General features: G+C 50.9%; 1 protein-coding gene across 1 annotated transcript; it reads left to right on the forward strand.

The window, feature by feature from the left end:
• On the forward strand, positions 1 to 27,328 carry LOC8058293 (triose phosphate/phosphate translocator, chloroplastic). The gene is made up of 12 exons (XM_002439453.2): positions 1 to 320; positions 1,043 to 1,111; positions 1,234 to 1,299; positions 1,385 to 1,463; positions 1,923 to 2,043; positions 2,141 to 2,236; positions 12,694 to 12,806; positions 12,909 to 12,986; positions 13,583 to 13,699; positions 14,353 to 14,452; positions 14,571 to 14,671; positions 27,080 to 27,328. The coding sequence occupies exons 1-12, from the start codon at positions 28 to 30 to the stop codon at positions 27,095 to 27,097; spliced, it is 1,251 nt and encodes a 416-aa protein (XP_002439498.1). The 5' UTR covers positions 1 to 27; the 3' UTR covers positions 27,098 to 27,328.

The raw sequence follows: 27,328 nt of genomic DNA on the forward strand, positions 1-27,328 counted from the left end.
ATTTCTCTACTATCCCCGCGCGCTCGAATGCACATCGCCCAAACAAACCCTCGCTTTCACCGCGCCGCAATCCCACCTAACTCCCAACAGGCGCAAATGGCGGCGGTCGGAACACTTCCCGGCGCCGCCGCAGTCGCTGGCGCTTCTGTGCGCCAACGCCAATGCCGCGGCGCCGCCCCTTCTTTCGTAGCCGCCTACGTCCGCGAGGGCACCCGCCTCGTCTACGGGAGGCAGCTCCGTCCGGCTCCGGTCCTCGCCTGTCCAGCGAGGCGGCGGTTCCTCGGCGCTGCTGCTGCAGCAGCCTCCTCAGGTTCAGCTGGGTTAGTGCATCCCTTTCTTCCCAGCCGTCTCAGCGCGCCGTACCTTGCATTTGTCCAAGCAACAACAGTCCGGGGCTTTGCCATAGTGTATTCGTGGAAGCTTCTAGAAGCAGAGGTTTAGATCTTGACCACTTAGCCTTCTTCAGCTGAACGGAGCTGTGATATAGAGCAATATTATTACACCTCTATGATGTGGTAGCCCACTTTGATTCCAACTTTTCTAGGCTTGTATTAAAAGCCTAGTTTAACCTTATTGATTTTATTTAGCAAGCCCACTGAGTGCAGTTCACTTGATTATGGCTGCAGTAATGTGTAGTGCGTACCCTTTGTTCAGTGGTGGCGTACAATTGGGGCTTTGCCATTGCACCTCCAATGTTTCGTGTAAATACAAAGAAGCCCTTTGAGTATTGGATGCAGCTCTCAAAATGCAGCTCTCAAAATTGGAGCTACCATGTAGTAACTTACCACTTTAGCTTATGAAATTTAAGAGTGATCCTACGCTATTTTTTATAACCGGCGATTTATTGCAATTTACATCTCAATTTTCTATTATATGAGTTCCTTGACTTTTGACTTGAGCTGAGATTAAGTTCCCATTGTGAAATTCAAAATGATCCACTGTATGTTGTGAGTTTTAACATTCAGTGATGCCTGGAGCACACAGCGCTGCAGTTAAGAAAATCATTTTGTTGGTCATTAGTAACATGAATTTTTTATTACAGAGATGCAGAGCCCCAGGGATTTGCAGAGAGATACCCAACCCTTGTCACAGGTTTCTTCTTCTTCTTGTGGTATGTTCAATTACCTGTATTGCAATGTAGCTTCATGAAACTACCCCCCCCCCCCCCCCCCAAAAAAAAAAAAATCCTTTGGGTACTAGTTTTAATTGTCACCTTGTGATCAAACCTTGCAGGTATTTTCTGAATGTAATATTTAACATCCTCAACAAGAAGATCTTCGACTACTTCCCCTATCCATAGTATGTTTCCTGGATAAGTGTGCATTCTGTCTTTCATGCTGGCACCATTTGCAATAACATATAAAACTTGTACCTATTGTTGTAGTTTTGTATCAGTGAGCCATCTTTTTATTGGAGTACTATACTGCCTCATTGGCTGGAGCTTCGGTATCCCAAAGCGCGCGGTATAGTTGACACCTCCGTGCTCTTTTTCATTTTTGATAGATAACCGCCTCTCTTTTTTTGAGAGAAAATACAGCAGGGGAGGCCCCCACTGTATGCTTTATTAATAACCGCCTCTCTAACTCACAGTTAAGGGTTTTCAGTGACATTTATGAGCAGGGTGTGCGTGCAAACTAAATTGTTTATTCGCTAAAGGAAAATATTTAATGTTGGATCATATTGCATAGTGAGGTGCATATATAGTGCTTCTGATTTGACAATGTTTCTATTGGATGGATTATACACTGAGAAGAATTAGCAAATAATGCTAAATTATACAAAATATATATTCTCCAGTGTTTTCGAAATGTTCTTGTATCTATTAAGCACCAGTTGTTTTTTTACATAGCCTTTTTTTTAATATTTCAGTGACATCTTTTCTGGAAGGAACTGATAAACTAATGCAAATTGTACTTCTGTAGCCAATCAACTCAACACTTCTGAAGCAGCTTCTTCCAGTTGCGGTTTGCCATGCCATTGGCCATGTAACAAGCACTGTGTCATTTGCTGCTGTAGCTGTGTCATTTGCCCACACTATTAAAGGTGCTTCTATGATAAGCTGATTTTATTTCTATTATTATCCCACTACCTCCTGTTTTCTTGTGCTAATTTGTTTCCAGTTTTACAAATTACAACACAGCTCTCGAGCCATTCTTCAATGCGGCTGCTTCTCAGTTTATCCTTGGACAACCAGTTCCATTGACACTCTGGCTATCTCTTGTTCCAGTCGTGGTTGGTATGTCTTATTCCAGATTTTTCATTAGTTGTGTACATGTTGTAGAACAGAAGATAATCCTTGTGTTGTGGGTGATCTGCGAATGCTGCATAGTTCTTAGTCAGGGTGTAGGTTCAGGTCACCTGCTAAAATGTCATTTATTTTGGTGGAGTAGGTTCGTATCAGCCTCCTTGCAGAACAAGCAAGGGTAAGACTTTCCAAAGAAAAGAAAGGGTAAGGCTGCCTAGAAATTCCCTTTCCCAGACCCCACATTTTGTGGGAGATGTTAGCACCAGGGTCTGTTTGTGATAGATATGTCTATTAGGAAAGTGTATATTAGGCAAGGCTATATTTAGTATGATTAGCACCTGCCATGTATTGCATTAGGAAAGTGTATATTAGGCAAGGTTATATTTAGTATGATTAGCACCTGCCATGTATTGCATGTAACCTGATGGATAAGTCTCTGTGTTGGCTGGTGGTTGTGGGCTGCAGTACGCAGCACATGGTAGGACAGCAGTTAGCATCTGTAGGACAGCATCCTTGACTGCTTTTAGGACAACAGTTAGCATCTTAGACTAGCATCTTAGACTAGCATCTTGGCATATGCTGGCTGGTTAGCAGCCCTATAAATATGTATCCCCAACCCCTCAGGTTGGCATAGCATTGTGTGAGAAATAAACCCAGAAAATTGCCTCAACTCTGTGTGCTATCCTCTCGATGAGAGTAAGGATCCTGCTCACACCTAGAGCAAGGATCCAACGACTAACAAGTGGTATTAGAGCTGTAGTATCCTGTAGCCTAAGCATTTCCTGCTCAATCCCTTCTCCAATCAAGCTCCCTGCCTCGCAGCAGCCCCAGCTGGCAGCAGCAGCTGTTCTGGCTGCCTCTGCTCTCCGCGCAGCAGCGCACCATGGCCGCAGAAGGGAAGTCTCAACACTTGGGCACCTCGAGCGCGCGGCGTCGGCAGGAGGCCGACCTCGCTGCAGCAGAGGAGCGCAGGCGAGCAGTGGCAGCGACCGCTGCAGCAGCAGCGAGGGCGTCAAGGCTGGCCCAAGCGGAGCTGGCAGTAGCTAGAGCGGAGGTAGAGGCAGCAACAGTTGCAGATGCAGCGCGTGCAGCGGCAGCGGAGGTTGAGGACCTGCGCAGCAGTCACAGCAGCTCCATCGCTGCTGATGACAGTGCTGACCCAGAGCTAGAGCTGCTGGAGAGAGATGCAGCGCGCCGGCGAGCGGCGCAGTGGGCAGCTGCGCACGCCCACGAGCGTGGCCACAGTCCAGACAGGCGCGGAGGCGCTGGTGGCGCTCCTGGAGGAGGCGCGCACGGCAACGTCGGTGGACGGGTCGAGGAAGAGCACGGCCTTCGCAAGCCGCGTGGCTCTCTCTCCCCGGACCGGTATCGCGGTGGAGCCAGAGGCGCTCCTGGAGGAGGCGCACATGGCAACGGCGGTGGACGGGTCAAGGGAGAGCACGGCCTTCGCAGGCCGCGTGGCTCTCTCCCCGGACCGGTACCGTGGCTACCACGGGTACCAGGCTGTTCCAAGGACGTTGGCCTTGGTAGTGGGTGGCCTACCCTCCCCAAGACCAACTATGTTGAGTGGGCTGCGGTGATGAAGGTGAGACTTCAGGTGCTGCACATGTGGGAGACAGTCCGGTACGGCGACGCCGACTACGACTAGGATCAACGGGCACTGAATGCCCTCATCACTGCAGTCCTGACCGAGATGTAGTTCTCGCTTACCAGCAAGCGGACTGCCAAGGAGGCTTGGGACGCCATTGCTGCAGCACGCATCGGCAGCGATCGCGCCCGCAAGTCCACATTGCAGCAACTCCGCAAGGAGTGGGAGAACCTGGCCTTCAAGCCAGGCGAGGACGTTGATGATTTTGCTCTCCGTCTCAACACTTCGCTGCAGAAAATGGTGCAGTTTGGCGACGACACCTACAACGAGGAGAGAGCTATCGAGAAGCTCTTCCTCTGCGTCCCAAGAAGTACAGGCAGATGGCTCGCTCAATCGAGTCTCTGTTGGACCTCTCCACGATGTCGATCGAGGAGGCGATAGGTCGCCTCAAGGTCATCGACAGTGACGAGCCACAACCCTCCTTGGGGCCCAAGCTCCTTCTCACCTGGGAGCAGTGGGCTGCCGGCTAAGGTGACAAGAAGGGGAAGCCTTCTTCTGCAGCAGCCGGTCGCAAGCGTGGCAAGCGAGGCAAGTCACGCAAAGGCGCCCAGGCCGGGGCGCAAGGGCGTGCCGACAGAGGTGCCCGCGGAGGTGCCCAGGGCGGCGCCGCCGAAAAACCCAAGCTGCGAGGTGGTGGCCAGCTGCGAGGCAGAGTACATCGCAGCCACTACCGCTTCTACTCAGGCTCTGTGGCTGGCTCGGCTGCTTGGCGATCTCCTTGGCAGAGACGTAGAGGTAGTGGAGCTCAGGGTGGACAGCAAGTCCGCCTTGGCCTTGGCGAAGAATCCAGTCTTCCATGAGCGCAACAAGCACATTCAGGTGAGGTACCACTTCATCAGGAGCTGCCTGGAGGAAGGGAGCGTTCGGGCCCACTACATCAACACCCAAGACCAGCTCGCCGTCCCTTGGGCGAATCAAGTTCCAGGAACTTCGCGCCAGGATCGGGATGGCTCAGATACCTCACAAGGAGCCACACAAGACTTAGGGGGATAGTGATGGATAAGTCTCTGTGTTGGCTGGTGGTTGTGGGCTGCAGTACGCAACACATGGTCCTTGTGTCACAGCATCCTTGACTGCTTTTAGGACAACAGTTAGCATCTGTAGGACAACATCCTTGACCGCTTTTAGGACAACAGTTAGCATCTGTAGGATAGCATCTTAGACTAGCATCTTGGCATATGTTGGCTGGTTAGCAGCCCTATAAATATGTATCCCTAACCCCTCGGGATGGCATAGCACTGTGTGAGAAATAAACCCAGAAAATTGCCTCAACTCTGTGTGCTATCCTCTCGATGAGAGTAAGGATCCTGCTCACACCTAGAGCAAGGATCCAGCGACTAACATAACCTGCCATTGCATTGGCTATATATATCAATGTCACCCCCCACGTTGGGTGTGAGGTGTTCCCCTAATCTTTCCATCATTCTACATGGTATCAGCCGTGATCAATTGATCCCTGATCCGGACCTTCTGCTTCCGCTCCTCTTTCCCTCCACCTCTCTCAGCAGCCATGCCTGGCGACGACGACGCAGCCGCCGCCGCAGCTGCCAAAGCTCCACCCCAGGCTGTCATCGTCCACCCCTACACAACCGTCAATGTGAAAACTCACATCCCGGTGACCCTGGAGATGAAGAACCCCAACATCACCAAGTGGGCTTCGTTCTTCAAGGCTCTGTGCGGGAAATTCAGCCTCGGTCCCCACATCGACGGGCCTCCTCCTACGGCGGCGGATCCATCGTGGGACATCGTAGAGTGCACCGTCCGTGGCTAGATCCTCAACACCGTCGACGACATAGTTCTCGACCTCGCCATCACCGCCGAGAACCAAACTACCCGCGAGTTTTGGATCGCCATCGAGGGACTCTTCCGCTCCAATCGCGCTCCCCGGGCTGTCTTCCTGCTGGAGGAATTCCACTCGCTGAAGCAGGGTGATTCGTCCATCGACGAGTACTGCCAGAGGCTCAAGATCAAGGCTGCTGCCCTCCGGGACGTTGGTCACACAATCGAGGACTCCCAGCTCGTCCTCAGCCTCCTCCGCGGCCTCAACCCGTGCTACACCGCTACTGCCGACGACATCGCCAACTCCACCGTGCTGCCTTCCTTCTCCAGGGTGCGAGAAAATGCTCTCCCTCAAAGAGCTGTGCCTCGCCAATGACGAGAAGACCACGACTGCATCTGCCATGGTGGCCGCCTGTGGCTCCACCTGCAATTCTCCAGGGTGCCACCCCTCCTCCTCTGTGGCCACTGGTGCTGCTCCCAAGGGCTTCGGGGGCGGCAAGAAACAGGGCAGCTGGCATGGCCAAGGCACCGGCGCTAGCTGGCAGCAGGGCAGCGGCAGTGGACAACAATGGGGCAACCGCCCCATGGGGCCCTGGTTCTGCTACAACCCATGGGCTTTCCAGGGCGGCGTTCCTCCTCCAGGCAGCGGGTGGCAGTAGGGCAACAACACCAGCGGCTGGACCCCTCACGGTTACCAGGGCGGGCACGACCAAGGCAACACGGGTGCCAGTCCGCAGGCCCACTTCGCTCCCCCTCCCACAGCTCCGTCCGCTCCAGTGTGGGTTTAGTCCGGCCTCATCGCCGCCTTGAACCAGATGGCGCTCCAGAACTCCGGCTGGGTCATGGACTCCGGCGCCACCTCCCACATGCACAATTCAGATGGTATACTCCTCTCCTGTCAACCCTCTTCTATTCCATCCATCATTGTTGGCAATGGTCATCATCTTCCTGTCTCTTGCTCCGGCAGCTCCACATTACCATGCCACACGTCTTCCTTTTCGCTTCGCAATGTTTTAGTTGTCCCCTCTCTAGTGCGCAACTTACTTTCAGTTCGCCAATTCACTCGTGACAACCATTGCACTATTGAATTTGACGCGTTTGGTTTTTTTGTTAAGGACCTGCAGACTAGACGCGTGATTCTTCGCTCCAATAGCTCCGACGGCTTCTACACCGTCCCTGCCACGCCACAAGCCAACCTCGTCATCTCCACCGACCTATGGCATCATCGTCTTGGTCATCAAGGAGCTGCTGCCCTCCATTTGCTTAGACAAAATAATTTGATTTCCTGTAATAAATCAGCCCAAACTCTATGTCACTCATGTCAACTTGGCAAGCATGTGCGGCTGCCATTTGGAAATTCCAATTCAGTTTCCACTTTACCGTTTGCGCTTATACATTGTGATATTTGGACATCCCCGGTCGCTATAATTTCTAGTGCACAGTACTACCTTGTCATCCTCGATGACTTCACCCATTTTTGCTGGACCTTCCCCCTCGTCCACAAGTCCGAGGTAGCTACTCACATTACTTAGTTCTGCGCCTTCGTCCACATAGTTTAGCCTTCCTGTCAAGGCTGTTTAGGCTGACAATGGCACTTAATTCGTCAACAATGCCCTTGCCACCTTCTTTGCCTCTAGCGGCATTCACCTACGTCTCTCCTGCCCTTACACCTCTCAAAACGGCAAGGCTAAACGCATCATCCGTTCCCTGAACGACATATGCCGCATGCTGCTCATCCACGCTCACATGCCACCTAAATACTAGGCAGAGGCACTAGCTACAGCCACATATCTCATCAATAGGCGCCCCTGTTCAGCCATTCAGCATCAAGTTCCTTATGAGCAACACTTTTGGCAACCCCCATACACCATTCTCCGTGTCTTCGGTTGCCTCTGCTATCCCAACCTCACCGCCACTTCCAAACACAAACTGTCCCCTCGTTCCACAGCTTGTGTCTTTCTCGGATATCCCTCCTCACACAAGGGGTATGGGCGTCTCGACCTCACAACTAAACGGATCATCATCTCCTGTCATGTTGTCTTCGATGAGACGCAATTTCCGTTCCGTACTAACCCTTCCAGTGTGCTGCCAAGCTCTCTGGACTTTCTTCTTATAGGTCCTCCTGCACTGGTGCCTCGTACTACTGCCACGCCGCCACCAGCTGATGCTTCGCAGTGACGACACAGTGCTCATTTGGAGGAGCTTGCTGAGGACCTGGCTATTCTACAGATTGGCCCGGTCCTTGCCCCTACCCCCGCTGGTCCTGCTCCAGCCGGCCCTCCACCTCTACGGGTCTACACTCGGCGGCGTGCCGACACTTCTGCACCTGCCCCTGCGACAGCCGCTGCACCACCTTCTCCACCGGCTGTGGAGTAGGCGCCTGTTGTCCCTATACAACCGGCCTCTACTCCAGTTGTGGCGCCTTCCCCGCCACCACCGCCTCCTCCGCCGCCTCCTACATTGAGCCGGCCTGTGACGCTTCCAGACCGGCTCGCTGAAGCCTGTTGATTGTTACGACTTCCCACCAGCTGCTCACTTCGCTGCCTCCTCTACTGCCTCGCCCATTCCCCGTGACTACAGAGGGGCCCTTGCCGACCCTCAGTGGCGCGCGGCTATGGCTGAGGAGTACAAGGCTCTCGTCGACAACAACACGTGGCGTCTCGTCTCCCGGCCTCTCGGCACCAACGTCGTCACTGGCAAGTGGATCTTCAGGCACAAGTTCCACTCCGACGACACGCTGGCTCGTCATAAGGCTCGCTAGGTCGTCCGCGGCTTCACCCAGCAACACGACATCGACTACGACGAGACGTTGAGCCTCGTCGTCAAGCCTGCCACGATTCGGGTCGTCCTCAGCATCGCTGCTTCTCGTCAGTGGCCTATCCACTAGCTGGACGTGAATAATGCCTTTCTTCACGGTCACCTGCACGAGACCGTCTAGCTTCGTCGACCCGGTGCGCCCTGACGCCGTCTGTCTTCTCCAGCGCTCCCTCTACGGCCTCAAGCAGGCCCCACGGGCATGGCACCACCGCTTCGCCACGTACGTTCGACAGCTCGGCTTCGTCGCTTCTGCCACCGACACCTCCCTCTTTGTCTACATTGAGGGCGGCGCCCGTGCCTACTTGCTGCTCTACGTCGACGACATCGTCCTCACGGCTTCCTCGGATGCTCTGCTCCGCCGCATCATCGATCGCCTTTACTCTGAGTTCGCCATGACGGACCATGGGGAGCTCCATCACTTCCTGGGGATCTCCGTCACTTGTTCCTCCGATGGGCTCTTCCTTAGCCAAAGGCAGTACGCGGTGGATCTTCTTCAGAAGGCGGGCATGGCCGAGTGTCACTCGACATCGACACCTGTCGACTCTCGTGCCAAGCTCTCTGCCCGTCGCCGATCCCAGTGCGTACCGGAGTCTCGCCGGCTCACTTCAGTACTTGACGCTCACTCGCCCCAACCTGGCGTACGCTGTGCAGTAGGTGTGCCTCTTCATGCATGATCCGCACGAAGCTCACCTTGCACTGATCAAGCGCATACTCCGGTATGTGAAGGGCACACTGTCGGCTGGCCTCCACATCGGCACTGGGCTGTCGACAAGCTGATTGCCTACTCCGATGCTGACTGGGCAGGGTGCCCCGACTCCCGCCGTTCCACTTCAGGCTTCTGCGTCTTCCTCGGCGACAGTTTGGTGTCCTGGTCGTCCAAACGTCAAACCATAGTGTCCCGGTCCAGTGCGGAGGCTGAGTACCGGGCTGTTGCTCATGTGGTCGCAGAGTGCTGTTGGCTTCGACAGCTTCTTCAGAAACTTCATGTTCCCTTGAAGGTCGCCATAGTTGTCTACTGTGACAACGTCAGCGCTGTCTATATGACAGCAAACCCGGTCCACCACTGCCGTACCAAGCACATTGAGATCGACATCCATTTCGTCCGTGAAAAGGTGGCTCTCGGCGAGGTTTGTGTTCTCCATGTGCCGTCCAAGTATCAGTTCGCCGATATCATGACCAAGGGGCTGCCAATTGAGCTTTTTGAGGATTTTCGGTCCTGTCTGTGCATCCAGCATCCTGACGCTTCGATTGAGGGGGGCTGATAGATATGTCTATTAGGAAAGTGTATATTAGGCAAGGCTATATTTAGTATGATTAGCACCTGCCATGTATTGCATTAGGAAAGTGTATATTAGGCAAGGCTATATTTAGTATAATTAGCACCTGTCATGTATTGCATGTAACCTGCCATTGCATTGGCTATATATATCAATGTCACCCCCCCACGTTGGGTGTGAGGTTTTCCCCTAATCTTTCCATCATTCTACAGTTTGGTTGCTTGCATTAGCATGTATCCAGGCTTGTGCAGTTTAACTGTGTTTGGTTGCCCACAGAGGCACAAAGGCTCTTATAGGTTTGCATGGTGCTCAAAGCAAGTCCAATGCAGCGTTTTGTATTACGTATTAGGCAATGTAGATTTGCACAAGCTGATGGGGCACACAAATCTTCCTCCCCCACCTCTATTAGAACTGGAGGTGACTACATGTAACACAGTATAAGCAAACAAACACAGCTTGCCTGTGCAGGACAACCAAATACCATGATATTGCATACGTTTATGCCATCTTGGGTTGTGTTGCATAAGGTCTAATGCAAGCAACCAATCATACTGGTGTTGGTCTGCCATATACTGCCATATAATCTCTCATGTTTAGCAGCTAATGATGGTAATTAGTGCATGCAGTTTGCCCCTTCAAACTCCAGTATAATCTGCATGGGTACCTTGGTGGTAATCATGTGGCTTTTCTTCAGCTTCATTGTCCATATCCATGCCTTCCAACACTCACACTTCCAGGCACTCTGCTTGCCAAAATACCACACCACAGTGGGATATAGCACAAATTCTGTGAATCTACTAATGGATATACAGTTGCATGTATAATTCTATACCTGAAAATTTTTCTTCATTAGATAAATGTACTTTCTGGAATGTATATGTAGCTCATTTCCCTTTATAACTTGCTCTCCATTTTTCCCTTTTACAATTTTAAAAAAAAGGGGGAGTTTTTGATTTCATGAAAAATTTTTGGGGTAGGGGTTTTAAAAAAAATTTTTTGGGGGAACCCTGGGCCCCCGAGGTTGAAATTAAAAATTTTGGAAAAAAAAAGGCCCCCCCCCCCCCCCCCCCCCCCTATGTTTGAATCCTGGCTCCGCCCCTGCACATCATAGCGGCAGGAGCATACCTTTTTTTTTATTGAACACATAGGAGAGCTGAAAATCTTTATATTAAGAAGAAAGGATAAAGAACCCTTACGAGAGACACCTAAAACACACTTTTACACAAAACACACACCCAGGTTCTAACATATTGTTCACACCCCTTTTACAATCATAAGAAGACGACCTTGACTGTAAAACCTGAAACCTAAACATTCTCATCTGACAGGGAGGACAGAAAGCAATGTCCTTAGCCCCAGCTAAACTCCATAGCCTCATCTCCTCTGATGCCAACCTTGTAGCTTCTACCACATCCGCTAATGCTCTATCAAATACTCTCTGGTTGCAACGTTTGCAATGGGTGTGTGCACCTAGAATAATTATGAGTTAAGGCCTCGCTGAGCTAAGCCATCAACTAAACAACTCGATCTGAAGTATCACCCAGTTGGGGTGCAAGGCTTTGCAAGCCAAGTTTCAGCAGCAGACCATACCAGAATTGCCTAGCAAAGACACGTGAACTTTTAAGGTGGTTGGTAGTTTCCTCCTCTTGATCACAAAGGACGCATTAAGGAGGATGCTGCAGACGGCAGACATCGACGCGAAAGACTATCAGCGGTCCAAACATTTAGGGGGTGTTTGGTTGGAGAAATGGTCTAATCCATCATCTACTCATTCCTCACTTTTTTGTTTGCTTTGTGGAATGGAATCATCACCTCATTCCCCACAAGCTAATAAGTAGTACTAGTATGAGGAATGGAGTCATTCCACCAAATTTGAGGAATGGACTCATGATGCACCACCTCATCTAGAATGGAGTGAGTTCTCAAACCAAACACCCTGTTACTGTGTGCAGCCAGCCCAAGAAAAATCAGCAATTATCTGGGGCCCATGTTTTCCAAACCATCTCCGAAGGTCTGAATATGATAGCTTCATTTAGGAGACCATCATAAGCAGACTTTGCCGAACACCAGAGCTAGCCAATCTCCAAATGTGCTTGTCTTCCACTTGAGAGGCTGTAATACAACATGAGGCAGAAGGCGTCAGAGGTCGAGGATTCAGAAAAGGCGCCGACACCCAGTGCTCCTTGTAAATCTGAAATCCACTAATGGTCAATGAACTCCTCCAAAACTATGCGTTTATTCTCTGCTTATGGACAAGAGCAAATACACGAAGTGCTAGGTCCTTAATTCTCTGCTCATGCAACCACCTGTCCTTCTAGAAGAGAGTGCAAGCACCATCCCCAACTTAAATACACACAGCCATGGAGAAGAAAGTCTGGACGTACTTATGGACTTGGACATGATAGAAAGACCAAGGCCGTTTATGATCAACCTTCTGCAACCAAAGCCATCTCATCCTTAGTGACTTAATGCCTATCCCATCTTCTGAAGATCATGCCAAGGCCACCAAATTCAGGGTGGCAAGCCTTGACCCATGCCACAGGACAGTGGCCACCTCTTGCTTGTTTTCTCCCCCACCATACAAATTTTCTTCAGATTTTCTCAATCTCCTTTATGGCCCATGGTGGAAGATTAACATGCATGGCTAAATAGACCACCATAGAAGTAAGAACAATTGTACCAGTGTTTTCCTGCCTGCCTGAGTCAACAAATCATCTTTCCATCCTACAAAAGGTCAGCTATCCTATCAGTGATAGGCTGCGCTTCTGCTCATGTAAGCTCTCTAGGATCATGCTTAGAAACTCGTGACTCCAGAAGTTATAGGATGTGGACTAAAATCACTGTTTCTGACTGATTTTTTTTTTAAATAAGATTTCACAACTCCTGTGTTTTTGTACTTATTGTTTGCAAATTTATTTTCAAATCAGGTGTCTCGGTAGCATCCCTCACTGAACTCTCGTTCAATTGGACTGGCTTCATTAATGCCATGATCTCAAATATTTCTTTCACCTACCGAAGCATCTATTCGAAGAAGGCTATGGTTTATCTCTTTGGCCTAGCATTTTACGTCAATTTGCCCCTCTACATTTGTAGCAGCTCCTATTTTTCTGACTTATTTTCTTATTGTTTTCCTTCGTTACAGACTGACATGGATAGTACCAACTTGTATGCATACATATCAATAATTGCTCTCTTTGTCTGCATTCCCCCTGCACTTATTGTAAGTCTAGTCTTAATTTATCTGCATTATATTTTGAACAATATATTTCTGCAGTTTGTCTCTTTACTTGTATTTTTGCTACAGGACCTGTCCTTTCTTAGAATGCCTAATTTCCAGTTATTTCAACTTCTATTCAGTCACAAGCATCAGACCTTCAATTAATTTTTATCAATGCTGTATTAGGACATTTGATCAAGAAATAACAACATGCAAAGAAAGAGAACACGAGTAAGAACAGTTGAGAAAATGATGAGAAGACAATTAAACATGAATATATTTATTGCACCTGCTTAATTTGAACAATTGGCATCCTCACCATCCAGATTATTTTCAGTACCATGGTAGTTCCTTAGAGATGAACATCCACTCCATTAGTATGGTTTGCTATACTTGCTACCAGCAGCACAACTTAATTTTGTTCTGTATCTGCACATGCCAGCATGTGTTTGTTTAATTAGCAAACATGTAGCGTTCATTGTTTTGTTTAATATTTTTGGATACATAGAATTGTGAAGTCCACTAACTACTTTTAAATTCTTGTGCTAGAGTACTGAAACATTCATTTCATGATTGTTTCTTATATTCTCAACTTTCAGATTGAAGGACCTCAATTAATGCAGCATGGATTTAAAGATGCAATTGGCAAAGTTGGATTAACAAAATTGATTTCTAACTTTTTTGTGGTGGGCTTATTCTATCACCTTTATAACCAGGTATATAACTTCATGGCATGTGAACTGTCCATATTCTTGCTAGTATGTAGGGCCGATTGCATATTTCCATTGGTTTGGTGATGGTGAATATGCCACTATACGAAGCCATGGTCAGCGTGAAGTAATGATTTGTCCCAGATGGACTGAGTAATGGCAAACATAAGGCAGAACAATTGTTTTGATGATTTTTGCGAATTCGATACAAAGGTTTGGACTAGTGGAAAATTTGCAATTATCCCTAACATTTATTGAGACAAAGTTAAAAGTACAAAAACATCAATATCAACAGCATTTGGTCATAAAAGGTCAAGGACAGTAAATAACATTGGTCAACTGGAACTGGACAATGTGGCTCAAATAGAGTAGTATTAGTGTTGGGTTAATTCGATATCCAAATTCCAAATGAGTAATGCTTGCATATAATGTCTCTTGAAAAGAAGAATGTAAAAATAATTCTGGGGAGGAAGCAAGGATGGAACACGAAAGACTGCACATTTGCATAGCCTGTCCTTCTGGGGTGGTTTCAAAGAATTTATGGAAGCACAACATGACATGTGCAAATATGCTGCATACTTGTGTCTTTTGTGATGATATTCTTATCATTTTTTCATTCAGCTATCTATCATATGTTGACTGGAAAAATGTACATCCAGGTTGCTACAAACACATTGGAGCGGGTAGCCCCTCTATCACACGCCATCGGCAATGTGTTGAAACGTGTATTTGTCATTGGCTTTTCCATCATCGTCTTTGGTACTTAAATGAACTCTGATCTTTCTTAGTGATCTAGTTACCTATAACCATATTGTTGTTCTTGCTATTGTGCAAATAGTGTTTTCACATAACACTCAATGAGCTTAATGTTGAGCAGGCAACAAGATCACCACACAGACTGGAATTGGCACTTCCATTGCTATTTCTGGTGTTGCTCTCTACTCATTTATAAAGGCTAAGATTGAGGAGGAGAAAAAGGTATGTACTTTGTTCTTATTTATTACTAGGATGTTATATTGAGTTCTAGATTGGAATCTCTAAAAAAATGGATCCTCTCTCTTCTCTTAGGGGTTATTTGATCTATATATATATTTTTTTCTTGAACAAGCAGGAGAGCTGCATATCATTGTATTAATAGAAGGATAAGAGTCATACAGAGACCCACACACACACACACAGCCCCATTGAATACACAGTCATTCTTGAGCTTCCAGATAAATCCAAGCACCGAGGGTAATGAGGGAGTTTAATCCCTTGCGTGCTTCAACACTAACAGCAGATTCTGCCCTGTCCCACCAGGCTTCGAAAGAAAGATCAGTAGTCTTAGGTGCAGTCAAAGTGAGACCAACACTACTTAGGATACAGAACCAAAATTGCCTTGCAAAAACGCACCCAACAAGAAGGTGTTGGATATTCTCGTCATCCTGATCACACATCAGACACTGATCTAGGTGGGGTAGTGTGGGGTACTGACCTCGGATACCCACAGCGCAAGACATGGGCCATGCCCCTATGGGTGGTCCAACCCACGAGACGAAGCTTGCGGTGCATGGCTTAGGTCGGTGCACGCTGCAAGGGATTAGATCGATAGCCAGGAGAGATAGCCCCGATCTCTTGATTGATGACTTTCTATGTTTATCAATTGTAGCCGATTTTTAACCCTACCCCCGGCCTATATAAGGCGGATAGGGACCCCCCCTCGAGACATATCATTATCAAACACATCATCAACACGATCTAGGAGAACACAGGACTAGGGGACTAGGGTTTTATGTTACACTGACGGCCTGGACCTGTCTAAATCTTGTGTTTGAGCTCGTGTTTCCGTCTAGTTCTTGGTTACATGCACCTCCACCGATTGATCTACCATCGTAGGCATACCCCTCGGTGGACTGCCAAGCATCTTTTGTCGACAGTCGGCGCGCCAGGTAGGGGGTGTGCACGCTTTCCATAGCGATCAAGATGGTGAAATTCCCGAACTTCGAGTTCTCTTCTATGCTCGGCTAGATCTTTACGATTGGGTCCATCTCGTGGGTCGTCAACGCCAATGGTGATGGGGAGATCATCGACTCCGCACCCGACTGCTCGGCGCCGGTGCTACAGCCGCTCGTTGTTGCGGATCTGATCTCGGAACCACCTTCGAGGTCGCTTCTCCGACAACTCGCCGCCCGCTTCCTCATTACTCGAGCGAGCCTATCCCAACAATGATCTAATCGAAAGCATCAATCTGGTCGAGCAACAACTCTCTACTGTTTGATCGTGGCGGAACGGCGCTTGCTGGACCTGTACGCGGGCAAGATCCGCCGTCGCTCTAGCAACCGCGAGGGCTACGCGCCAAGTGCAACTCCCGACCTCACCGACCTAAACAGATCGGATGGGGTCTGACCGTCACTGCAATCCCGGCAGGACGTGTAGTCTAGCACACCCTGCTTCTTGGGTCCGATCTGCATGCTGCTGATCTGGACAGGGCGTAGCAGTTCCACCTCCTTGCCCTTTGGGCTCGTCAACTCTTGCTGCTACATACAGGGGCCAACTCATCGATTACCCCAGAGACATCTACCCGCTCACGAACCCTGTCGCCGACCACGCTACACCAACGGTTAACATGGTGGCGGCTCGGGGGCTCCCTGCCGAATTCCTCCATAAAATTTTGGAGGAGTGTCACCTCTGATTCTCTAGGCTCCACTGAAGTTATCACCAACACCGTCATCACTTTTCCTCCCCGACCACTAGGTTATGGTGGAGAAGTTTTTCAACTGAGCCTCGATGAACCCCCTCAGGATGGAAAAACTAAGGAGGACCGGGTTGCTCGTCTCAACAGGAATGCCAATCGCACAACTTGGTGTCAAAACAAACCCGCAATCGCCACTGCAGAAGTTGCGCTCTATTCACAGGGCAATCCTTGACTGGTTCGCCGTAATCTTGACATCGAGTTCCTCCGTGTCGGTGACCATGAAGTCTTCCATACTCTGAGCGCCAACCTCGCAGTTGCCGCCAATGAGCTCGCAAGGCTTGAGTAGATGTTGGAGGTTGCTAAGATCGCTGCTTGGCTCAAGGCCCCCACTGCCAAGTAAACGAGATCCGTCAGGATCAGGGGCCTTCGTAATCTACGGGCTCTAATCGGCGATCCGCCGCAGCAAGATCCAATCATCGTAACTGTCACGGAGGGAGCCGTTTTTCTGGTTGCAACGTCGATGGCAGCCAATTCCTCCAAGGAGGCCTGTGGGCAACCATGTCAACAACTCCCGCAATCCTGAAGACACAGCGTGATGTGTGCGCTCACCTCCATGCCCGCCATAACGAGCGGGCACAATCCTGTAGAAGAGCTCACTCATCGCTAGCGGTACGACGCCAAGCACGGAAATCCGACCAATGCCATAGAGCCGCTGGATCCTGAAGCACAGTTGAAGATACCGATGGACCTCGCCTTCACTAGAGCACTCCGAACTCTCCGGTGGCCTCATGGTTTCAAAATCACTGGGTAGAATCCTACGATGGGCGAGCCAACCCAACTCAGTGGTTGCAAGCATATGCTACCGCCGTACGAGCTGCTAGAGGCGGTCCAAGTGTCATGGCAAACTATCGGCATGTCATGCTCACACCCCCGTGATGAATTGGCTCACCAGCCTCTGAGCAGACTCCATTTCATCATGGGAGCAGCTCAAGGAGATGTTCACCGACATGATCTGAGTAGGACTTATCAAGGAATGGAAGAGCGCCTCCGTAGCTACATCAGGCGTTTTTTCTGAGGTGAAAAATTCCATCACTAACATAACTGATGAAGAAGCGATAACCACTTTTGTTCGTGGTCTTATTCACCATCACCATGATCTCTGATCCAAATTCAACCGCAAGCCGCCTAAGGGCCTCGCTGACATGATAGCAACCGCTAACCAATACGTGGACGCTGAGGAGGCCGAGTTTTGCCTTATGGAAGATGATCGAGCCAAGCTAGCTCCCCGACCTCCACGCCGCCATGATGATCGCAACGATGAGCGGTAGCGCTCTGTCCGCCCACCTGACGATCGTGTTCATCGCCATGATGTCCGCCGTGATCTGCCAAAATCATCCAAACCTGGACAGAATCGCCGCTGCCAACCAGAGCACATTTACTGTTGCCCAAACATCACAAGCAAAGGTAGAGATAAATCCCAGAGGTCAGCTTGACCAATGGGCCGCTTGGATTTAATCTGAAAGTTGCAAAAGCCTGGTTTTACAAAGGAATGGCTGCTGCTTATATAGAGCAGAGCCTCTACAAACTACTCAGCATATTCTTGCTGTCCACCCTCACCTCCACCACTTCCACCTTCCTGCCCACCCGAGCAGCCTGGACAGCCAAAGAGCTTGGGTTGCAGCAGTTGTGGTGGCTATGTACTCTGCCTCGCAGCTTGACAGGGCCACCACCTTCTGCTTGATTCATTGCCAGCTGACCAAGCAATTGCCCAAGAAGAACATCGCCCCACTGGTGCTCTTGCTTGTGTCGATGTCGCTGGCGAGATCGCCGTCGCAGTAGCCGATGAAATGCGCGGTGTTGGGAGCCCTCTTGTAGTGGAGCCCGTTGTCTAGGGTCCTGGCCACATAGCAGAGCACGCGCTTGGCGGCCTGCTGATGCTCCATCGTGGGCCGTTCCATGAAGCGGCTCAAATACCCGACAACGAACGCTAAGTCCGGCCGGGTGTGCACGAGGTACCACAGGCTGCCAATGAGCCGCCGGTATTGCGTAGGATCCACCTCCTCTGCCGTGCTCTCAAGGCTGAGCTTCAACTTGTCTTCCATCGGTGTGGCGGATGGTTTTCAGTCCACCATCTTCCCTAGCTGGAGATGCGCTGCGTGTAGTGAGCTTGGCGGAGGGTGATGCCCTTGGCATCTTGATGCACCTCGACGCCAAGGTAGAAGCAGAGGAGGCTGAGGTCGCTCATCTTGAACTGATCCTTCATGGCAGCCTTGAAACTTTCCAGTTTCCACCTCCCTCCAGTTGGTGTCGGTGATGATTTGGTCATCGATGTAGACGCTGGCCAGGAGGACAGAGCGCCTGCTGCCCCTACGGTACACCGTTGCCTCGTGCACGCTCTGCTAGAAGGCCATCTTCTTCAGCGTGGCGTCTAGCTTTGTGTTCCAGGCGCACGGTGCTTGCCTTAGCCCGTAGAGGGCCTTGTGCAACTGGTACACCTTCCCTTCTTCTCTGGCGACGACGAAGCCTGGTGGCTGGCACACGTACACCTCCTCCTTGAGGTCGCCGTTGAGGAAGGCGGACTTCACGTCCATGTGATGCACCTTCTAGCCTCATACGCCTTCAGTGCGAGGAGAACCCACACGGATTCCATCCTTGCCACCGGCGCGAAAACATCTTCGAAGTCAATGCCTTCCTGCTGCACGAACCCCCTCGCCACTAGCCTCACCTTGTGCTTGGTCACCACCCCCTTCTTGTCCTTGAGCTTGAACACCCACTTGAGCGAGATCGGGCGGTGGCCGGCGGGCAGGTGTACGGGCTCCCAGGTCTTGTTTTTCTGCACCGACTAGAGCTCTTGCTTCATGGTGGCCTCCCATGCTAGATTGCCCTTGGCTTCTGCGTAGTTGGTCGGTTCGCCAGCGTGCGTGAGGTGGAGCTGGGCAAAGAGATGCGGCGCCAGGCCCGGAGGGGATTCATCGCCGATGATGTTTGTAGCGGAGGGGCTCGTCGTCGTAGAACGCGTCGACCCGGTCCTCATCATCCTCCAGCGGTGTGACGTGCTCGTTTGGAGGTGAGGATGACGAAGCTGCCACTGCAGATGTGGACTCGATGGCGCCCGGGGTTGGTAACGCCTGGAGCAGAGTAGTCACACCTCTGTTTCGGTGCTCCCCTGCTCCCTCGGAGCCGAAGACGGCGAATGTGGCGTGGTCGAAGCAAAGCGCAGAGGATGAAGACGCCGCAGTGCGTGTTCCCTCAACAAATGTGAGCTACAAGCCACATTAAAAATCTGCATATGGGTGGGGGGGGCAGCATCTCCATATACGCTCATAAAGTGCAAGACGCTTGTATGTTTTCCCGAACATAACACCCATGGTGGCAAATCAACAGCCATGGCTAGATATATCAACATGGCTGTTAGAACATGCTGCACCTGAACCACTCTGCCTGCCCATGTCATCAAATACGCCTTCCATCCAGGTAGTTGGTCAGCAATCCTATCAATAATGGGCTGAAAAGCTTTGTTACAAACATATTTTGATAATTCAAAACAACCTAAAATTCTTTTTGGCCAAGTGTCGATAAGATAAAATCTGTATTGGAAATTTCTCTTTATGCTGAAACCAGTATTGTGGTTTCTCTGAGAAATCAAAACCTGTTGTGTTTTCTTGGAAAACCACGTCCTCATGTCTTCATTTGCATCAGCTGAAACAACCTATCCAAACAAGGTATACTATGGACTTGTCATAACAGAATAATGTCCTAAAATTGGTATTCCTAAAAATCTCAATGGAACTTGTTTTCTATTAACTTCTTTTAATTCCATTAATCCAAACAAAAACCTAGCTAGGTATGCAGTCATAGTTACTGTTATTGGTTAAGATCTAGTTACTCTCGCTCACACTAGCTCCATTATACACATGTTCATATTACACCCAATGGACTTATGAACTTCGAACATGCTGGTCCATTGCTTTGCCCTCTGTGTAGTCAGTAATTTCAGTTGGCAGCAGTCTCCGGTGGTTTCTATCCACTAAACTCCAGCTTCAACTCAGATTCTCAGGACATCCCATCCTTAACAGCAGGCCTCCAACCTATCGTCAAACTTGTCATCTTCCATTTGATACAACTGTTAGCAATAGGCGCCCTGATGGGCTGTATGGGCCGGTGCGGTTAAGCACCGTAGGGATTAAGATAGATTGATAAGGCAAGGATCACCGTTGATTGGGTGTTTCTATAAACCCTTAGGGATCCTTGCCTATATAATGTACCCCTGTACCCCTTAATTAATCTATCTAATCCCGAGGCTAATTGCTCTCATGGTATCACGCCTAGGTTAGGTCAGCTTCCGCTGCCTCACGTGCGCCGGCCCCTCGCCGCGCCGTATCCCGCGCGCCGGCCTCTCGCCGTGCAGCGCCTCTTCCCCTCTCCGCGTGCCCTGCCCTGCTGTGCTGCGCACCCCTGCCATGTCGCCCTCCCCTCCCAACGACGGGCAGGACAATACCGGCTCCTCCGGTTCTGTCCAAGACGACGAGATCGCCCAGCGAACTGCCCAGGAGCAGGCCAACGCTGCCGCCGCCGCCGCCCAGCAGCTGGAGCGCGACCGCGCCGCGACCCGCGACGCTGCCCTGGCCCGCGCACTCGCGGCCGAGCAGGAGGCCACAGCCGCGGCCCAGGAGCGCGACGCCGCCGCCAAACGCGCCTCCAACGCCCTCGCGCGCGCAGCCCTGGAGCAGGCGGCTGCTGCTGCCGCCGTGGCTCCTTCCTCGTCAGGGCCTCCACCCGGTGGTGCCGCTGCGAACGACAGCACCCCACCTGATCTGCGCGCCGCCATGCTTCATCATGAAGCCGTGGCTCTGCTTCAACTTCACTCCCAGGCTGTCGCCGTCAGCAACATCCGGAACCACGTCACCACCGTCGTCGACGTCGACTCCGGTAACTTCAATTGCTGGTGCGATCAGTTCCTCCTCATCCTCGGCAAATTCACCCTCCAGGATCACGTCCGCGACGAACCTCCAGTCCCGATCTCTCCGGATTGGGCCCGGATGGACTGCGTCGTCAAATCCTGGATCATCGCCACCCTCACGGACGATCTGGGTGAGATCATCCGCGCCCAGGGCTCCACAGCCCGGCACGCCTGGCTCGCGGTCGAGTCGCAGTTCCTCGGCAATCGGGAGGCTCGCTTCATTCAGCTGGAGACGAAGTTTCGCAACTTTGTGCAGGGGGACCTCTCCATCACCGATTACAGCCGCAAATTGAAGAAGATGGCTGATGATCTCACGGCCCTCGGCGAGGTCATCACTGACCGCACCCTCGTCCTCAACCTCATCCGCGGCCTCAACGAGCGCTTCGCCCATGTCGGCACTCTCCTTCGCCGCGCCAAGCCCTTCCCCACGTTCCTGGAAGCTCGTGAAGACCTCATTCTTGAGGAACTCACCATGACGGATCGTAAGGAACCTCCAGCAGCTGCTCTCGCCGCCTCCACTACTCCCGCTGCGACGCCTCCACCTTCTGCAGGTTCCGGCGGGGGTTCCAAGGCCCCCAACAACCGCCGCAGCAAGCGCGGTGGCGGCAACAAGGGGCAAGGCAACAGCAGCGCTTCAGGACAGGGCACCCGGCTGCCTGCCGGCGGCGCACAGCAGCAGCACGCTGCTGTCCGCAACCTGGAGGAGGACGCCCTTGGCCCAGCTTCTTCAACCCATGGTCCGGCTCCATCCAAATGTGGCCGGGAGGTCCTCGTCCACCTCTGGCACCTATCCCGGTGCCTCCTCACCTCCAGGCGCAGCACCAGGCACAGCAGCAAGCGCAGCAACAGGCACAGCAGCAAGCCCTACTCGCTCAGCAGCAGCAGCAGCAGGCACTTGTTGCTCCCCAGCAGCACGCTGCACCGTGGGTCGCTCCAGGTTTTTACAACCCCATGACCGGCCTACCCTCCTGGGACTCGACGGATCTCGCTGCCTCCTTCAGCACGACCTCGCTGACGCCTCCTTCGTCCAACGAGTGGTACTTCGACTCAGGTGCTACTTCACATATGACATCTCAACCCTCCTCTCTTTCACATGTTCTTCTCCCGCGGTACCCTACTCCTTCATCTATTATTGTCGGTAATGGCTCTCTTATTCCAGTCACTGCCACTGGTTCCACAGAGTTAGCCTCAAATTTACGTCTTAATAATGTTCTTGTGTCGCCACAAATTATTAAGAATCTAATCTCTGTTCGCCAGTTTACCCTCGACAATAATTGCTCTGTTGAGTTTGACCCCGCTGGTTGTTCTGTGAAGGTTCTTCCGTCTCGGAGAGAGATCGTCAGGTGTAATAGCTCCGGGCCCTTGTACCCACTTCGCCTTCCACCAGCACTCTCCTTTGCCGCTCAGGGCTCCTCTCCACTGTGGCATTGGCGTCTTGGGCATCCTGGTCATGAGACCTTGTCAAAGCTTGCGTCTACGTCTAGTGTTTCTTTTCCTATTCAGGATTGTTCAGATTTATGTCATGCTTGTCAGCTAGGGCGTCATGTTCGTTTGCCCTTTCATGTGTCCACATCTCGTGCGTCTAGCAAGTTTGATCTCATTCATTGTGATTTATGGACCTCTCCAGTTGTTAGCATCTCTGGTTATAAATACTATTTGGTCATTCTTGATGATTGCACCCATTATTTGTGGACTTTTCCTTTACGACTTAAATCTGTCACTTTCAGCACGCTCGCTCAATTCATCGCCCATGCCTCCACTCAGTTTGGCGCTCGCGTCAAAGCCGTTCAGTGCGATAACGGGAAAGAGTTTGACAACTCCAGCACCCGCCATTTCCTTCTCTCCCAGGGCATTCACCTCCGCATGTCCTGCCCCTACACATCGTCCTAGAATGGTAAAGCTGAACGCATTATTCGCTCTATCAATAATGTTGTTCGCTCCCTGCTCTTTCAGGCGTCCATGCCTCCCCGGTACTGGGTGGAGGCCCTCTCCACGACGACTGTTCTCCTCAACATATTGCCCACCAAAACTCTAGAGTTCTCCACGCCTCATCTTGCCTTGTTTGGTAAGCCTGCCACATATGATCATCTGCGAGTTTTTGGTTGCAAATGTTACCCCAATATATCTGCCACCGCCATTCACAAGCTTGCTCCTAGGTCTGTCCTGTGTGTCTTCCTAGGCTATTCCGCTCATCATAAAGGGTACCGCTGCCTTGACCTCTCCTCCAACAGAGTCATCATCTCTCGGCACGTCATCTTCGATGAAACGGCATTTCCCTTTGCTGAGCGCTATGGTTCTAGTACTCCAGCAGACCTTGAGTTTCTTACAGATACTACTGATGTCGTGCCTGCTCCTATTGGACCATCACACAAGTCTTTGCCTGTAGGAAACTCGCCCAGTACCTCCGACACCGCCGCTTGCGCCCCTGCCGGTCCCTGTGAGGCCGTGCCTGGGGCGCCCTGTGAGGATGCTGATGATGCGGACACCCTGACGCCCGCGCTCTACGTTCCTCCTGCGCTGCGGGTGTCAGGACCACCTCCACCTACCTCCGCGCCACGCGTGGCCTTGGAGCTCACACCGACTGCGCCACGCGCGGCCACCAGGAGCCCTTCCGCGCCATGCGCGGCCCTGGAGCTGCCTGACGCCCTGCGTCATGAATCGGCTTCCCCTGCGTCGCCCGTGGGCCCTTCAGCACCCCTCCAGGCACCGCGTGGGCCACCACCAGGATTCCCTCCTCGGCTGGCTCGCTACTTCACGCACGTCTACAAGCGACGACCACGTGAGCCACTGACGGCCGCCCCCGCCCCTGCTGCAGCAACTTCGCTGCCCCCTGCTGCACCGGTGGCCCCTGCTGCAGCAGCCTCGTTGCCCAAGGGTGCGGTTGCAGTCCCTCCGAGGACCAACCAGCACTCCATGGGCACTCGATCGAAGAGCGGCTACAGGATGCCCTCTATCTACCACGCCGTGCCTCTCTCTCCGGTGCCGAAGACCTTCCGTAACGCTCTTGCTGATCCCAATTGGCGAGCCGCTATGGAGGACGAACACAGTGCTCTTCTTTAAAATCACACCTGGGATCTTGTGCCTCGCCCTCCTCGGGCCAATGTTGTCACTGGGAAGTGGATCTTCAAGCATAAGCTTCAGTCTGATGGTTCCCTCGAGCGGTACAAGGCGCGTTGGGTCCTCCGTGGTTTTACCCAACGGCCTGGTGTGGACTTTAATGAGACTTTCAGTCCTGTGGTGAAGCCCGCTACTGTTCGCACGGTTCTCTCCTTAGCGCTCACACGCCACTGGCCCATTCACCAGCTAGATGTGAAGAACGCCTTTCTTCATGGCAACCTGACTGAGACAGTTTACTGCCAGCAGCCGTCCGGGTTCGAAGATTCAGCTCATCCGGATTTTGTTTGCCTTCTGAAGAAGTCGCTCTATGGCCTGAAGCAGGCCCCTCGTGCTTGGTACAGCCAGATAGCTTCCTACTTGTTGTCTATTGGGTTTGTTGAAGCCAAGTCAGATACCTCACTCTTCATCTACCAGCGGGGTTCCGACACAGCTTACCTGTTGCTCTATGTCGATGATATTGTCCTTACAGCCTCGTCCACAGATTTTCTTCGGCGAATTATCTCAGCGCTCCAGCGGGAGTTCGCCATGAAAGATCTTGGTGAACTTCATCACTTCCTTGGTATGCATGTTCAGCGGCGAGGTGATGGACTCCTCTCACAGCGACAGTACATGCTGGATATCTTAGATCGTGCTGGAATGACTGAGTGCAAGCCGTGCTCTACACCAGTTGACACCAACTCCAAGGTTGCTGCAGCTGAGGGGGCCCCTGTGTCTGATGCAACAGACTTCCGCAGTCTTGCTGGAGCTCTTCAGTACTTGACATTCACTCGCCCAAACATTGCTTATGCTGTTCAGCATATCTGCCTCCACATGCATGACCCTCGAGAGCCTCATCTTGCTGCCCTAAAACGGATTCTTCGCTATGTTCGGGGCACACTTCATCTTGGTCTTCTGCTGCGACCGTCTACTTCGACTGATCTTGTTGTCTACACTGATGCTGATTGGGCTGGTTGTCCCGACACTCGCCGATCCACCAGGTTATGCAGTGTTCCTCGGTGACAATCTCGTTTCCTGGTCCTCCAAGCGTCAGAACACAGTTTCAAGGTCAAGTGCTGAAGCCGAGTATCGCGCAGTAGCAAATGGAGTTGCATAGGCAACCTGGCTGCGTCAGCTTCTCTTGGAGCTACATACCCCTCTTCGGCGCGCCACACTGGTGTACTGCGACAACATCAGTGTTGTCTACATGACCTCCAATCCGGTGCAACATCAGCGCACCAAGCACATCGAGATTGATCTTCACTTCGTTCGAGAGAGAGTCGCCATTGGTGATCTACGAGTCCAGCATGTTCCTACTGCCCTGCAGTATGCTGATATCTTCACCAAGGGACTGCCTGCCTCAGTGTTCACGGAGTTTAGGTCCAGTCTAAACGTGCAAAGTGGCTGACGTTTGGACTGCGGGAGAGTGTTAGCAATAGGCGCCCTAATGGGCTGTATGGGCCGGTGCGGTTAAGCACCGTAGGGATTAAGATAGATTGATAAGGCAAGGATCACCGTTGATTGGGTGTTTCGATAAACCCTGAGGGATCTTTGCCTATATAATGTACCCCTGTACCCCTTGATTAATCTATCTAATCCCGAGGCTAATTGCTCTCAACAACCATTAAATTTCTTACCTTTGGATAGAAGCAAAATTTGTTTTGCTTGCTTGGACCATGACTGAGCTGGGCCAGTAGGCAATATTCAATCTTGCTTGTTTCTCAACTTCTGCGACACGAGAGAAGCTCAGTATTTATGTGCAAGCGGCAAGCGTTGTCACTGGGCCCACACCATTGAGATTTTCAAATTGCACCAGCCAGCTCAATTCAGTCATCGTTTTTGTTGCTCATCAGCTAGTCAACCAAGCATACATCAATAGTTATGGATTCCACAAATTCATGCTCCAGCCTCCTAATGAATTTGGGTGAACTTCACCATGTTGGCAATCCAGCCACCTGCAGAGGTGAGCAATCAGCTCACTCACTCACTCTCACAACTCACGGCTAGAGGTAGAAGAACACTGAGAACAGAGCACACACACAGCACTAGCACAAGTCTGAATGTGCAGCAACTGAACTGCTCTCTCCATTGCATTGTCTAGTATATATACAAGTCTAGTACCAACTATATGGCACACTAGTACATGGCTTAGCTCAGCCTTCAACTACTACTACATGGCTGATGTATGCCACTACATAGTTGGCCTATTGCCATACTCCTACTGTACAATAGATGGACAGCAAGAGCTGGCCACAATACCAACTCTCTGCTGCACCAAAAGATCAAAAGGGAGCAGCAGATTATCTTACACACCAAACCTTTTCCTTATAGCACTATTGGCATGTCACCCTTGGATTGTCACTAAGATACCTTCTACATTGTTTTTACGCACACTACTGTGTCATATCATACAACTCTATGTCCAATTTAATGTGGAAACATCTGAGTGGCGCAAACAATTCAATCTAGTACAATTATGTAAAGCCTACAGTTTGCCCAAATTATAGTACTCATTAGGTCCTAATCAAGTGTTGATAGAACAGACAGTATCAAACTGCTTAGCTTGGTATCTGTTTAAATTGTTATTATGCACCCCTGATGTTGCATATGATACTGTAAGTTATTCATGGTTTTATGTTATTCTTGTAACTAAATGCAGCAAATAAAGAGTGCATAAGGTGTTGGACTGTTGGCTGATGTGAATGCGGTTGGTTTGTTGCTTTGATGGACCTGTATTCTCTCGGTGAATGAACAGACTTGCAAGATGGATAAAATCTTGCTATCTCCTACTACATTCTCAGTTTTGTATTGAGGTGTGTGGTGGCTGGTGTTGGCTAATTTGTTTATTTGAAGCAAATTTGAGCAATGCTCAGAGACATGGAATTTTCATTTAGTTTTCCTTTGCTCA

This window comes from Sorghum bicolor, chromosome 9 (assembly GCF_000003195.3).
Source record: "Sorghum bicolor cultivar BTx623 chromosome 9, Sorghum_bicolor_NCBIv3, whole genome shotgun sequence".
Taxonomy (NCBI): domain Eukaryota; kingdom Viridiplantae; phylum Streptophyta; class Magnoliopsida; order Poales; family Poaceae; genus Sorghum; species Sorghum bicolor.

Bases quoted from the DNA above. Each gene is read 5' to 3' on its own strand.
- LOC8058293 (XM_002439453.2), top strand. From the start codon at position 28: ATGCACATCGCCCAAACAAACCCTCGCTTTCACCGCGCCGCAATCCCA. The intron at 1,464-1,922 runs GTATAGTTGACA...GTACTTCTGTAG, and splicing joins TCGGTATCCCAAAGCGCGCG to CCAATCAACTCAACACTTCT. The intron at 13,700-14,352 runs GTATATAACTTC...ATGTACATCCAG, and splicing joins TCTATCACCTTTATAACCAG to GTTGCTACAAACACATTGGA.